This window comes from Taeniopygia guttata, chromosome 3 (genome assembly GCF_048771995.1).
Source record: "Taeniopygia guttata chromosome 3, bTaeGut7.mat, whole genome shotgun sequence".
Taxonomy (NCBI): Eukaryota; Metazoa; Chordata; class Aves; order Passeriformes; family Estrildidae; genus Taeniopygia; species Taeniopygia guttata.
Genome location: NC_133027.1, coordinates 6331381 through 6345710, shown reverse-complemented (window position 1 = coordinate 6345710; position 14330 = coordinate 6331381). Strand labels below are relative to the sequence as shown.

General features: G+C 42.2%; 1 protein-coding gene across 6 annotated transcripts in view; it reads left to right on the top strand.

The window, feature by feature from the left end:
• Positions 1-14330, top strand: part of ADGRF5 (adhesion G protein-coupled receptor F5) — a 41008-nt gene that overhangs the window by 25413 nt on the left and 1265 nt on the right. For 5 of the 6 annotated variants that reach the window (XM_030269947.4, XM_030269948.4, XM_030269949.4 and 2 more), the window contains 11 exons: positions 1754-1987; positions 3318-3482; positions 3620-3838; positions 4105-4323; positions 5570-5722; positions 6947-7143; positions 7723-7902; positions 9360-10727; positions 11682-11723; positions 11822-11881; positions 13722-13806. In XM_030269947.4, coding sequence (XP_030125807.4) covers positions 1754-1987; positions 3318-3482; positions 3620-3838; positions 4105-4323; positions 5570-5722; positions 6947-7143; positions 7723-7902; positions 9360-10727; positions 11682-11723; positions 11822-11881; positions 13722-13806 — 2922 coding nt within the window. Of the gene's footprint in view, positions 1-1753; positions 1988-3317; positions 3483-3619; positions 3839-4104; positions 4324-5569; positions 5723-6946; positions 7144-7722; positions 7903-9359; positions 10728-11681; positions 11724-11821; positions 11882-12408; positions 13016-13721; positions 13807-14330 lie in introns of those variants that run through there. The other variant, XM_030269952.4, reaches the window with a different exon arrangement.

The following is a 14330-nucleotide window of genomic DNA, read 5'->3' as shown; positions in this document are numbered from 1 at the left end:
TAATGATCTATGTATTGACTGGCATTGACAGTAAGATGTGAACTGACTGAAGGGATTGTATGTGACTGGGTGTTCTAAGTGCCAGGCTTCATTTTCATACCAGGGGGGATGGTGGTGTCTGCATGGCTGTGAGGCCTTCCCACCCTTTTGGTGTGGTGACTGGGGACTGTGGTTGAATTTGTCCTTAGTGCCCTTCCCCCTGCACACACATGACCTAACTAAATCAGAGCTCAGAATTACAGTTTGGCATGTTTAGGGATTTTTGAAAACCAGAAACAGGTAAACTGGCAGCATTTTTCTGGGAGGATCTATCGGGGGAATTATTACGTATTATCAGAGCACGGGCTCAAGTTTCCGCTCAGTTCTTGTCTTTGGACCGTGAATTCTACATTCAACATCAAAAAGGGTAGCCTGTGACCAGGTATTTGGGCACACAAATGCGAGGTAGAAATAGTGGATCTAAAATTCTTTGGACTGAGGATGCACTGAGTCTTGGTGTTTCCACTCCTACGTAAGTGGTCTGTTCATTTGGCTATCCCACTGGGGAAGGGAAAGCCACATACTTAAAATATGGGGGAAACATGGAGCTCCAATTGCCAATCTCAAAACCAAGCCTGGCTGCATCCAGGGGACTCCTGCCTGAGAGAGGGGCTGCTAAAGAGAAAGGGACCTGGGGGTCCTGGTTGGTGGCAAGTTGAATGTGAGTCAGCGGTGCCCTGGCAGCCAGGAGAGACAGCCGTGTCCTGAGGGGACATCAGGCACAGCACTGCCAGCCAGGCAAGGCAGGGATTGTCCTGCTCTGCTCTGGGTTTGGGGGGACTCACTTCAAGTCCTTGGTGGCAGTTTTGGGCACCAAAATACAAAAAAGGCATCAAGCTATTGGAGAGAGTCCAAAGGAGGCCACAAGGATGGTGAAGGGCATGAAGGAGAAGCTGTATGAGAAGGAGCTGAGGCCACTTGGTCTCTTCAGTCTTGAGGAGACTGAGGGAAGACCTCATTGTGGTCTTCCACTTCCTCATGAGGGGAAGCAGAGGGGCAGGTACAGATCTGTTCTCCCTGGTGAGCAGGGACAGGAGTCAAGGAGGTGGCATGAAGCTGAGTCAGGGGATGTTCTGGATAACTGAGAAAAGTTTTTCACCCAGAGGCTGGTTGAGCACTGGAACAGGTTCCCAAAGGCAGTGGTAACAGCACCAAGCCTGAGAGTTCAAGAAGTGTTTGAACAATGCTCCCAGGCACATGATGTCACTCTTGGAGTGTCCCGTGCAGGGCCAAGAGTTAGGCTCAATGATCCTGATCAGTCTGTTCCAATTCAGCATATTCTGTGATTCTGTGATAAATACTCTGCTCTGTTTGGCTGTGCCTTCTGAGCAGCTTAAGAGCCTCCACTTTGAGGCCAGTTCTGGTGGAGTCCACCCTGGGCACCTCTCTGTCACCTATTCTCTGTAGGAATCTTTTTACCATGCTGCCAGAAGGACTATGGGCAATGTACACCAGCAACCCAATAGCACCTACTCAGCCAGATTTGAAGTATTTTGGTCCAAGAACTGATCTCAAGTACCCATCAACAGTGAATCCTAATCTAGATACATTTGGCACCAGGGGTCTGCAGAAAGCATTCTGCAGGTGACCTCAGGGTACATATTGATCAGCAAACTGCAGAGCAGGGACATGTGAAAACCAGATGTGGAAGGAAGTTGTTCCTAATTCCAAAACAGAGGCCAACTCAGCAAAAGCTGTTGTTTATGCTTTACAGGTTCCTACAGTTGCGTGTTCCTAACGAGAAGTCTGTATCACACAGAGATACACAACGCCACAGAAACAATATCTGTCTTTCCACTACATGTCACTCCAAACTTTGAGGACATTGATGTCACATGTAACAGTCCTGAAGTGCAAGCAAAGGGTCTTCGGCTGTCCTGTTGTATTGACAGACACTTGACATCACTTAAGGTTTCCTGGAAAGTAAATGGAGCAATCAACATTACAGGTAAGATAAACAAAAGGTTGGCTTTCACAAGCTATGTTTGCTCACTGCTCAAAGGTTTCCTCCTAAGCAGCTGCCTGGAAATCCTAGGATGAATGCAGGGTATGCTCCAAAGGTGCAAGTGGCAGGAGGAAGGACAGACTCTGTATGTGTTGTGCAGGTGCCAGTGGGGTTTCAGGCATCTCCATATATTGATGCCTTAAACCTGGATGGATGGAAACAGCTGCCTGGACCAGCAACACAGAAAGTTTATTTCTGCATGTTCTAATTTTGAGAGCAAGGATGAGTGCCTCACTCTGTACTGCTATATCTGGAAACACCCCTGGGGTGCAAAGATCTTTCATGTACCACATACTGAGATTTGGCAGGCGTGAGGTACAAGTGCTGCACTGTGAAACACTTCAATACAGATAAATATGAGCACTGTTTGCCTTTCCACCTGGAGCTGTGATACTTCACAAACCAGTTGAGTCAGAGGCATCCCGTAAGGCACTCCAATATAAAGAGATAACAAGGCACCAAGTAAATGTGCTACAAAGAGCTACAAAGCAACATGAACCGAAATGCTCACTAATGTCTATGAATCATCACCCTAAATGGTCTATTGCCCCTCTTAATATTTTATGAGTGTGCAGTAACTGTTTATTGTTAACTATCGGCCACAAATGAGAGTTTGCAGAAAGCAGGACAGCAAGCTGAGATAAAATCTTCAAAGCTCATGCACAGTCACTTTCTCAGAGGACAGTTACCAGAGTGCAGCAGTGCTTGCAGGGAGAGGGGATCCTGGCCCACTGCAATGGGCTGGTTTACCCCTGATTCCCTGTGGCCAGGCTTTCCCCCAGGAATTCTGCTCTGCACTCATGTCACCGGCGCTGTCAGCTGCAGTGTGGGACAGCTTTAGTGCTCACAGCTAAACCAGCACTATTCAGATTTTAAGTTGAATGACTGTCAAGTACCTCCATATTTTTATTTCAAAATTAGACATTAAAATCTGCAGTGTTTACTTACCTTTACTCATCCTAAATATCACAAATAGGATTGGGCTTAACCAGAATACTCTTCATGTTGGTTGACCCTGAGATTTCCAAGCAGTGTGGTTGCGTTCTGACCGGTTTTGGCCGGAGGAATCTCAGCAAAGAGCTGAGTGCTGCCACTCTGTGAGTGTTGCCAGGTAAAAGATGTGAATGAACTTCAGCAATGACAACTGAAAAGTGCCATGATGTCGATTACATACAAACCCACAGGGGTTTCCATGGCTGGAGTAATTGCTTGTGCTTTCCAGAGGTATTTTTGGATATCCGTAGCCCTTCAAACAATGCCTATTTCTCCATAGGAGTATCCATCTTGAGTGGAAACTGCACTGAATACCAGCTCAACATCAAGGAGTCACTGTGCCCCCCTGATAAGTCAGGTGCAGTGACCACATACACCTGTGAGATGGAGACCGGGCACGGAGCCAGGCGTGCTCAAAGCATCAGAGTCACGTACCTGCGGAAAGGTGAGGGGCAGGGACTGGAGACAGAACAACAGCTCTTTAATGCATAGATACATTAATACAAATTCTTACACAGAATTTGTAAGAAAATGATTAAAAGTAACTCTCACTAATGTGACTTTTGTCCTGTGTTGTCTCAGCCCACATAACAATGTCTTCAAGCACAAACTCAACAGTTTCAGAGGGATACGGGTTCAATGTAACATGCAAAAGTGATGTGAGCAATTATGACAGCATCAGTTGGAAAATCCAGTCTGAAAATGACACAAAAACAGTAGACTGTGATATGTGCATCAAAAACAGCAAAATACCAGCCGTGTCTGTGCTCACAGTGAAGTCTGCCTCACAGGACTGGAGAGGTGAGTAAATATGGTCTCATTGGCTACAAAGGCAATGAAACCTTTGTACCAGATCATTTACAGCATGCCTAGCCCTGCAAAGCACTGTGCAGCACAATAAATAAAAAGCCCTCTTTTAAAAGCCCTCTGAGTTAAAATTTTAAGTGTTGGAGGACAGCGAGGCTTGATGTTGCCAACAGCACTGTATTTGTTCAGCATTCATGACCATGCAAAAGCTGAGGAGCACTTCTGTTGACTGAAACATAGTTTTGTATCACTTCTTTTAGGCACCTACATCTGCACCTTCTCCCAGAAAAACCTGGACAGTTCTGCCAACATTACCATTGAGGTGGTTTCCTTGCCCCTGAAGCAGAACATCCTGATAGACCCCATTGCAACATCGATACACTGCCAAGTGCCACATGCCCTCGAGTGCTGCATAAGTGCAAAGACCGTGAGAGACTACAGGGTTACATTTTTGGTTCAACAAAATGAATTTCAAGTTGGTAAGACACAATAAACTTGCAGAATCATCAGTTTCACTCTGTGTCACAGCCCAGTCTCTGGGGTTTTTGGTTTTTTTTTACTTAGGTCTGTGTAAACAAGTCATACCTACTTCTTCCATGACAAGAGCACTTCTGAGGGTGCAAAAAAGGGGACATGGACTTTTTTTTAGGATGTTGAGCATGCCTGGGGAACATGTCTGGGATTAATACTGAACTGAAGTCACTGCTATAGTGATAAATACATAATAGGTAACTCAAACTCAATGTTTGGTTTGACTTGCCAGGCAGGGAGAAGTGAGCATCCTGACCCTTCTTCAGATTGGAAATTGCTGAACTCCTTTTATTTGCTTTTATCTTCCATTCTGACACTTTTTATAATGAACACTGAGAAAACATTACTTAAGAAAATTTACTAATTAATGAAGAATGTCGAGTAACCCATTAAGAATACAACTCAAAAAACTACTCCATTTTCTTCTAGGATACAGGGGGCACGTCTTTAGCAATACAAAAGCCTACACTTCTAAGACTTAAAATTTAAGGCAATTCTGCAATTTCTCTGACTTGTTTTTTATATACTATAAGTTTTCAAGTGAGTTGTTTTTTATATAGTAAAAAAAATATATATGTTCAAGTGAGTTACAAAACTGTTAATTTGAAAAAAAGAAAAATCAAATACTATCTACCAAAAATAACTCAGTAAGCACCCAGGAATGCAAAAACAACAGGCTGAGGAGTAAAGCAGGTGGAGACTGAGGAGACTTTCAGTAGCTAAGAAAAAGGCAAGGATGTGGTTGGAAGAGACTGCAGCTGGAGACTCACCCTCGGGCACAGGCATTCTGAAAAGCTGTGGGAGAGTGGCACAGATCCTGAGTTCCAAAGAACCATATAAGAGCAGCCAAATACTATCCCAGCCTAAATGAAACACCTGTGGTAAAGGCAGGAAGACTATTCTCAAAAATTATATTCAAAGCAACTTTTGGTTACTGCACAGTTAAGAGGGTTTGGGGAGAATTTGCTCACACAGCCGTAAATGAGAAAGTATTGATCATGCAGCAGCTGTCAGGTTTATTACAAAGGGAGTAAGACACAGACATCAGCATACAGAGAAGGAGCTTTTTCACAAAGGAAAGTTGTGGGTTTTTTTTCTAGTAAACACAGAAAATGAAGTTTTGCCAATGCTTTCTGCTGGTTTTAGTTGTCTGACCCCAAATCTGTGTTAACCTGTCTTCATCTATCCGTACAGAGAGAAAGAGAAAAGACAATTTGTTTTGCTACATATACAATTACACAGAAAAAGAATGTGACAAAGAGAAAGAGATTGTGGCATATTGCAGATTTATCAACCGCATTGGACAGGGAGTTGACAGTGAACATATAAGACTGCACTTGATACCTGGTAAGGAAAAAAGTTATTGTTTATATTTGTTATATAGGACATTACAATATCTTTGTTAAATCACGTGCCACGAATTCATCACCAGTGACATCTAACAGAAACACTTTTTGTTACCCAAGAACTTTTGTCTCCTTTTCCGATGGGAAATTTTTACACACAGAGGAAAATACCAGTTTTGATCTAATTAAAAAAAAATAATAAAAAAAGGACAAGATGTGTTGTCTTTGCTGTATTTGAGAATGGACCCAGTATGTTCTAAAGCAGTGACAGTTTAGTCACTGCTGCAGGCTGCACCACCGAGCTTCATCCCCTGTGTTGAAATGTGGTCATGCAGCTCCCAGCTTGCTCCAACAATTCAGCAAGGATCAAAGACTGTGGTGCCTCATCAGGCTCAGGAGGACAGCCTGTGGGAGGGCATTTCCACTTTGAACACAAGAAGGGCAACCTCTGTGAGGTGCTGCAGAGACCAGGGCAGCTTCCAGTCAGCTCTGCAGGGAACATTTGGTAATTAGAATTCAGCATTGCTAAATCCAGCTTTGATGTTTAGTTCTGACAAGAGTTTGGATATTTGAGCTCTTTTATTCTAAATTGGAAAGGAAGAAATGTTGCACATCCCCCCTGATGCAGAAATTTTCTTTTTTCCACAGCAGTGGTACCTACAGTTGAATCACTGTATCTGCCAGATTTCACTCTCTTAGGCAATAAATATGCAGACACTTTAATTACTTTAATCACTTTAATCAGCAGATACTTACTGATATGACTAAGCCAATCAAAGACAATTAGCAACACCCACGGTTCATCAAAAAGGTGTTGAGGCCTCACTGTCAAGGTCTTAATGAATTTCCTGTTAGTTCTACAGCAGTACTGAGTACCTTAACAGAATAAATTTTGTATGAATTATTGCTCACTTAGTGGTCTATATAATCCACTCCAGCTCTGTCTAACCCTGCAGTCTAACAGATAAATCTAAGTCTTTGGGTGTTGGTTTGTTGATTTGATTCAGTACTCAATTGGAATAAAATTGGAGCTTTATTAGATTTCTTTCTTAATTTCCTGATTCATAAAAATTAGGAATGTGAGACATATACACCCTGAAAGACCATAATTAATGAAGACAGTAAGCTGAAATCCTAATTTAAAGATCTTTGAACAGATCACGAGCTTGTGGGGGAAATTCATTCATCTCCCTGCTTATTTTCTATCTGTCTCCTCTCTGTACAGGTAAGAAAATTTCCTGCTCAGACAGCTTGGGCATTGGAACAGAAGGGGCCATATTAATAAAGCCATGCTGTGATGTCAAAGATCCAAAAGGTTTTACTCGAGGCAATATAACTTACCAGTGCATCAACAGCTCATGGAAGGTTTTAAGGAATGATTGCCTGTCTGGACCGATAAACGACCTGCTGAATAGTGCTGAGGTAACACTCATGGCTTTGTGGAGGTTGGGGTGGGGAGAAAGAGCAAAAATGTTGGTTGCATGATTTTTGCTTATCATAATCTAAAATATATGAAGCATTTAAAAGTTTCTTTCAAAAGAAAGAGTGAAGAATGTTTGGCTTTATTTACAGCAGCCAGCGAAAGAGCCAAGGCCCTGCCCAGGACACAGAGGGCCTGAGGCACTGCATGGAAAATGTCCATACACATGAATGCTCTGTGCCCAGGCAAGGTGACCTTGTCCATGGCATCCATAAGGAGCAGCTCCTGGCCTGGAGCATTCCCTGAGCTGTGCTCAGGCACAAGCCCAGAGCATGTCACAGAGCACACCAACAGTGAGGCCATAGGAACAACTCTGAGCCACTGCCCAGCCTCATCCCCAGGCCCTTCTTATAGTGCCCATACCCTTGGCCACTGCACTTCACAGATGCGTGCCAGGACTTGGTTTTCAGCCTTGGTATCATCCCACAGTGCTCTTCCCACCCACAAACCATCCAGAGTCACCTTTCTCTAAGCCAGGTTAGAGGATTTCATATGTGATGTGCTGTTATCTTCTGTTCCAGTCCTTGGTCAGCAGCCCCGAAGCAAAAGCTCAACTACCTTCCTACCTTGCACAGCTTCAGGAACAGACAAAAAAAGAGCTAACCACAATAAACAATTCTTCAGCAAACCTAGGTGCAATTGTTACCATCCTGGATATGGTCTCCTCTATCCCAGTCGAGGCAGAGGAGCCCACTATGCAGGTAAGGTTTTATTTTATGTCCTATCTACACCTACCAAGCCCTTTGGCCCCTTTTGTCAGAGGGGATGATGTTCTTCCTGAAGAAGTTTCACACTTGCTTAGGATCAAAATTAGGAAAGTGTTAAGGGAATGAAATGAAGTGACAGCAAAGATACAGAGAAGTTTATGAAAACTCAAAATGATGAGGACAAGGAGTCTATGCATGAAAGAGAAGCTGCTGTAAGCTTAACAACTAGAAATATTTTAGGAACAGATGGACATCTCCAGCATTCTAAGACAGGAAAGGACAAGGGATGATGGATAAAAAATTGGACATGAGCCACCAATGTGCTCTTGCAGCCCAGAAACCCAAACATGTTCTGGGCTGCTTAACAAGGAGTATGACCAGCACTCCTTGACAGGGAGGTGATTCTGTCCCTCTGCTCTGGTGAGATCCCACTTGGAGTACTCCATCCACCTCTGGGGTTCCCCAGGGCAAGAAGGATGTGGACATGCTGGAATAGGTCCAAAGGAGGGTCACAGAAAAGATCAGAGGGCTGGAGCAGGTCTCCTATGAGGACAGGCTGAGAGATTTGGAGTTGTCCAGCCTTGAGAAGAGAAGGCTCAGGGAGGAAATTATTGCAGCTTTTCAATACTTAAAGGGGACTTATAAAAAGGCTTTTTATCAAGGCCTGTAGTGACAGAACAAAGAACAATGGTTTAAATTGAAAGAGGGCAGGTTTTGATTATGTATTAGGAATAAACTGTTTACTGCGAGGGCAGTAAGGCACTGGAATAGATTTACCAGAGAATTGTGGATTCTCCAAGCCCTGGAAGAGTCCAAGATGAAGCTGGATGTCCCTGCTGCCTGGAAGGGAGGTTGGACTGAATGATCTTTAAATGTCAAAACCATTCTGTGATTCTGTGGTTCCATGAGTAGAAGCAGGAATAGAAAAAAGGTTGAAATAGGAACAGGGAGAGTAAATTCCAGGAACCATGATCAAGCAAGGAAAATAAATTGGATTTAACAACAAATGAATAACAAAAGAAACCTTAGAAATAATTGGGAACCTTGATTATGAGGTCCAGAGGAAAAGCACTGCTCTTCTGAACAAAAAAGTGCAAACAGGTTTGATAGTTTGTAGACAGAGAGCCCTGCATGAGAGACCAAGAAATCAAAGGCAGCACGAACACTGAGAAAGAAAGGAAAGAAGGCTGGAGATACCCAAAATGCTAAAGAATGCTAAAATGCCAAATAATAGATTAAAAAATAGTCATGCAGCTCTGCTTTTGGAAACCTTAACTTGGAAACAGAGTGTGCAGAGGGTTAACAGCTGAAGACTTGACATAGACTGAGCAAAATAAGAAAATGCTGGGCTTTTTCAAAAGGCATTGCTAGGACCACACATAAATTACCATCAGAAACAACAATTAATTGTGTGGGATTTCAGTAACTGCATTATTCTGTTGTTGTTCCAGAATTTCTTATCCACAGTGGACTTAATTGTTGACGATTCCACAACAGAAGCTTGGGAAGACCTGAATAAAGAGAAGAAAAAACAAAGTTCTTTGTTACTACAGTCAGTAGAAAATTTTTCCTTGCGCCTCCAACCGCTTAATAACACCATTCCTTCTATCTCTGCAAACACCGTTCAGCTCCAAGGAATAGTTGTCAAGGAAAATAACACAGATTATAACAAGAACTTCCGCAGTACAAAAAACCTCACAGTCAATGTGCTCATTAGTGAAACTGAAATCCAGACTCTAACCCTAAATTCAACCATTGTCAGTGTTATGTACTCAAAACTTGGACATATTTTGCCCCAGAAAACATTTGAATATGTAAATGGTTTATTGATAACAACAACTTTGAGCAGCAACAGAAGCCAGAAGTTTGATGTTAATATGACTTTTGCAAAGAAAGACTTGTCTCTAAAGATGCCCAAGTGTGTCTTTTGGAACTTCACACTCAACAATCACAGGGGGGACTGGGATAATCATGGCTGCACACCCACAGAGTTAGGAGATTATGTCATTTGCTCCTGCAATCACTTGACATCATTCTCCATCCTGATGTCACCTGATAGATCCTCTGAGCTAATATTTGAAAATTATATTTCTTACATTGGCCTGGCCATTTCAATTGCGAGCTTGGTGGTCTGCATCATAATTGAATCCCTGGTCTGGAAGTACGTGACCAACAACACAACCTCCTACATGCGCCATGTCTGTATTCTCAACATTGCTACATCCCTGCTGATTGCTGATGTTTGGTTCATTGTCACTGCCTCCATCACTGATCAAAACCAGCAGACGAGCAGAGACATCTGTATCATGGCCACCTTCTTCATCCATTTTTTCTACCTATGTGTCTTTTTCTGGATGCTGAGCCTGGGCCTCATCCTTTTCTACAGACTGGTGTTCATCTTACACAACACAAGCAAGACTGTGCAGAAGGCAGTGGCATTCTGCCTGGGGTACATGTGCCCCTTTGTCATTGCAGTCACCACCATCGCTGTCACACTGCCAAAGAACAGTTACACCAGAAAGAATGTCTGCTGGCTCAACTGGAAGGACAGCAAAGCTCTCCTGGCCTTTGTCATACCTGCCTTGATCATTGTGGCCACAAACTTGTTCATTGCCGCTGTTGTTATAATAAAAATACTGAGGCCAACTATTGGGGATAGGTCAAGCGGGCAGGAGAGGAGATCTCTGCTTCAGATTGGCAAAAGCGTGGCCATCCTGACACCACTGTTAGGCCTCACCTGGGGTTTTGGCCTTGCCACCATCATCAAAAACAGTCATCCAGCTTTCCACATCCTCTTCAGTCTGTTCAATGCTTTGCAGGTGAGTTGCATGCATTTTTGTTTCCTTTATTATGATTTAACATAGAGACATTATTGCAGTGCTGTGCTTGGCAGGGCATAAGAACACCAGGGATGAGCTTAAATTTGCCTAACACATCCTGATTCCAAAAGGGCTCTTTGGGAAAGACATTCCAGGAATTCAGCAGTATTTAATATTCTCAGCTGCCTTAGCAGATGTGCTGTATAGATAAAGCTGACCTAAAGATAACTCCCTACTTTGCCAGTAGTTTTGGGATCAACTTCACTGCTGAAGACCAGGAAAACAGCCTGTTATGTTCAGGTGGGCAACTTGAGCATCCTTATTTCCATTTACAGCGCAGATGGAGGCATCCTGTTATGCTTTTGTGGGTTCCAGTATAAACCACAAGAAAGTCACTAAGTTCAGCTGAGAAGTACTAACGATAAAGAGAAGGACTGACAAAAATACACAATTGAGAGTTTTCAGTCAGTATGACTTTTGTGACACATTTAGGTGGCCAGTAGGATCCCCATACAAGGAGATATCTTAAGGACAATATAGTTATGTCTTTTCTCTCTTTAAAGAGAATTTTTAAGATTTGCCATTGTTAAGAATGGCATCAAAACTGTTTTCTTCAAACCAAACTCACTGGCCTTTTTCTTGGAACCTACTAGTTTGCCAGGAGAGCATAGGTAGGACATGTCCTCCATACACACACATTCCCTCTTCCAAATACATTTAGTGCTACCAAACTATCTGTGTCAGTTTGTAGACCAGATCAACACAGAATTTAAATAGACCAGGCCTAGGGAACTGCCAAATGAGCACCCCACTATGCGATATGCAGTTAGAAAAATGCCCTCTATCAAGGAGTTCAGAGTTTAAATAGTATCATGAACAATGTTGGAGATACTTATTATATATTGCAATCAAAGATTGGTGTCATCAAAATGCATGTAATTATCTGTCTCCTAGGGATTATTCATTTTGGTGTTTGGGACTCTCTGGGATAAGAAGGTAAGGATTCCAACTATTTCTTACATTATATCAAAATACTTTTGGAATTTGAACAGAATTCCTGTATTTACTGATTGACTAATTTTTTTAACAAATAGATACAAGAAGCCCTGTTGAAGAGGAATTCATCACCCAAATGGAGTTCACAGCAATCAAAGGTTAGAATCTTGACCTAAAAATGTATTTCAGTTACTGCTGAGTAGTCTTTGTCCACTGCACTTTAAATTCTGGATTATTTTTTTGAACAAGTCAGAGAGGACACTAACAACATAAATATGATTATATCCCCTTTTTTAAAGTTCATTATTTTCACTATAATTGGTAAAAAATGAGAAAGCAGTTAGTGGACATTTGCTTTAAATTCCACAAGAAAGAAACTACAAAATGTAACTGAAACTTTTAGTTAGAAAACAGAAATTTTTTTGACACTAGTATTTATTCCCAAACTGAGAGAAGTGCAAGGGGGACTTCTTCGGGAATTATCATTTCAACTTACACTTCTGCATTAGAACACCTTAATAAAAAATGACAGGATGTATAAGAAACTTAGAAGTGTGTGGGCTGAAAGAGACCTTCAAGATCATCTACTTCCAACACCCACCCCACCCTCTTCCTGAGCTGCCAATGGTGCTGGCATCACCCTTATATGACAATAAAGCTTGATTTTATATTGTTATCTGAACAGGGTTTATTCAGAAGAGACTGTACAGGTATTACTAAAGAACTAGGAAGCCAACTTAAAAGCAAGGATAATTAAGAAGATGAGAACACAGGTTCAAAGGAATTAAGGAGTCCATTAAGGTTGAACTGTCAGTTCAGAAGAGCAGCATTGGATCAAATCATTCCAGCTACCGCAGGAATTGCTGGAATTGGAAAATACCCTCAGGGATCATCTTGCAGAACACTCCTATCAGAGCATGGTCAGCTAGAGCTCAGAGCTGTGTCCAGCTGGGTTTGAGTAGCTCCAAGGATGGAGACACCACAAGCTCTATGTGCAGTTTGAGCACCCTCACCATGAAACAGTTTCACCTTAAGTGGGATTTCCTGTATTTCTATTTGTTCTCAAAGCCTCTTGTCCTTCCACTGGGCACCAAGGAGAAAAGTCTGGCTTTGTCTTTACTCTGTCCTAATCAGACAGCTCTGAGCATGTCCTGGCATTGAGTTTGTTCCTCCCCAGGAACAGGAGGACTTTGAACTTCCCTTTGTTGAACTTCCTAAGATTTCTGTCATTCCATTCCTCCATCCTGTTGAGGTCTGAGAATGAGCAAATAAAGCATTATCAAAGTCTTTGATTAAGCGTTTTATATGTTATTCGTTTACCTTCTTTCTCTACCACCTTATGATGTACGTGACAATACACAACACTGCCTAATTTCCCCCACCAAAGTACAACTAAATAATGAAGAAGGACCAAATAGAAAAAGAAGTGCTTTTCATCTCTTTTTTTAGTACATCCTTGGAGGAATTCCATTAAATCCTCAAACCACTTCAGAACCAAAAAAGAAACTTCATTTTAGCAGCAAAAAGTTCCTTCCTTGCTTTCTTCGTATCTGGGCTGCAGAGAATTGTGTTCCAATGCCCTCTAGCGTGTCAAATTAAATTTGCCTTGGATTATCTCAGGCTGTTGGCTGTCAATAACAATTCCCATTCACATAAATCTTAGATTTTGTGGCTACCTTAATGGCCATACTGCACAGAGGTAAGAGAACAAGATCCCATACTGCCTGTTAGGACAGACTGTGGAGCCTAAGGCATCCCCCCCAGCCAAGAGTTAGAGACAAGCAGTTTGTGTCCTGTCGTTTCTTTTAAAGTCGATCTCCTCCATCACCACCATAAACATGTAAATGTGTGAACTTGATACCTCACAAACATCATGCTTTACCTTCTGTGGATTGTTTGCTCACACTACTGAAACAGTGTGTTGGAACTTTTTTTTTTCTCCCTAAAATGGGGCTACAAAAAACTTCATTTCACAAAAAGCAATTTTCTCTCTTTCAGTCATCCTCCCTGATCCTGGTGACACCAATGCTTGCTATGAGCTACCCATTTTCAAGAACCTTTAACAACTTATGTGGGAAAACAGGTATGTGACAATAGATCTCCCTTACTGAAGCACAAGCAGGATTTGGCTTTCATTCTTGCTCTCAGGGTCTGTCTGTCCTGATATCCATTAATCAATTTGTCTCTCCATGTATCCATAGATGGTTTTTAACCTTCTAATGCAAAAGAACTGTAACAAGTCAATTGTAGCATCATGCTAGCAGCGAAATTGTCTATCTCTAAAACAATTTTTGGACGTTTCACCAATTCTAAACCTCACTAAGTGAGCTTTGTTTTGAGCTCAATGAGATCACAGCGCAGTTCATCCATTATTCATGTACTCTTCACCACCTTGGAACTGCACTTCTTCAAATCTTCTCTGGCTGTCATTTTGTTGACATCATTTTAGTTATGGCTTCATCTTGCAAAAAGCATTTCTGGAAATAACATTTAATTTCTAAATGTCCAATTTTTGTATTCACACATTGTTCAGAGAACAATGACACTTGGGTCTTAGTTTAGAGCCTTGTGGCCCTAAGAGGGAAGGAGCTGGAGTTCATCTCAGGA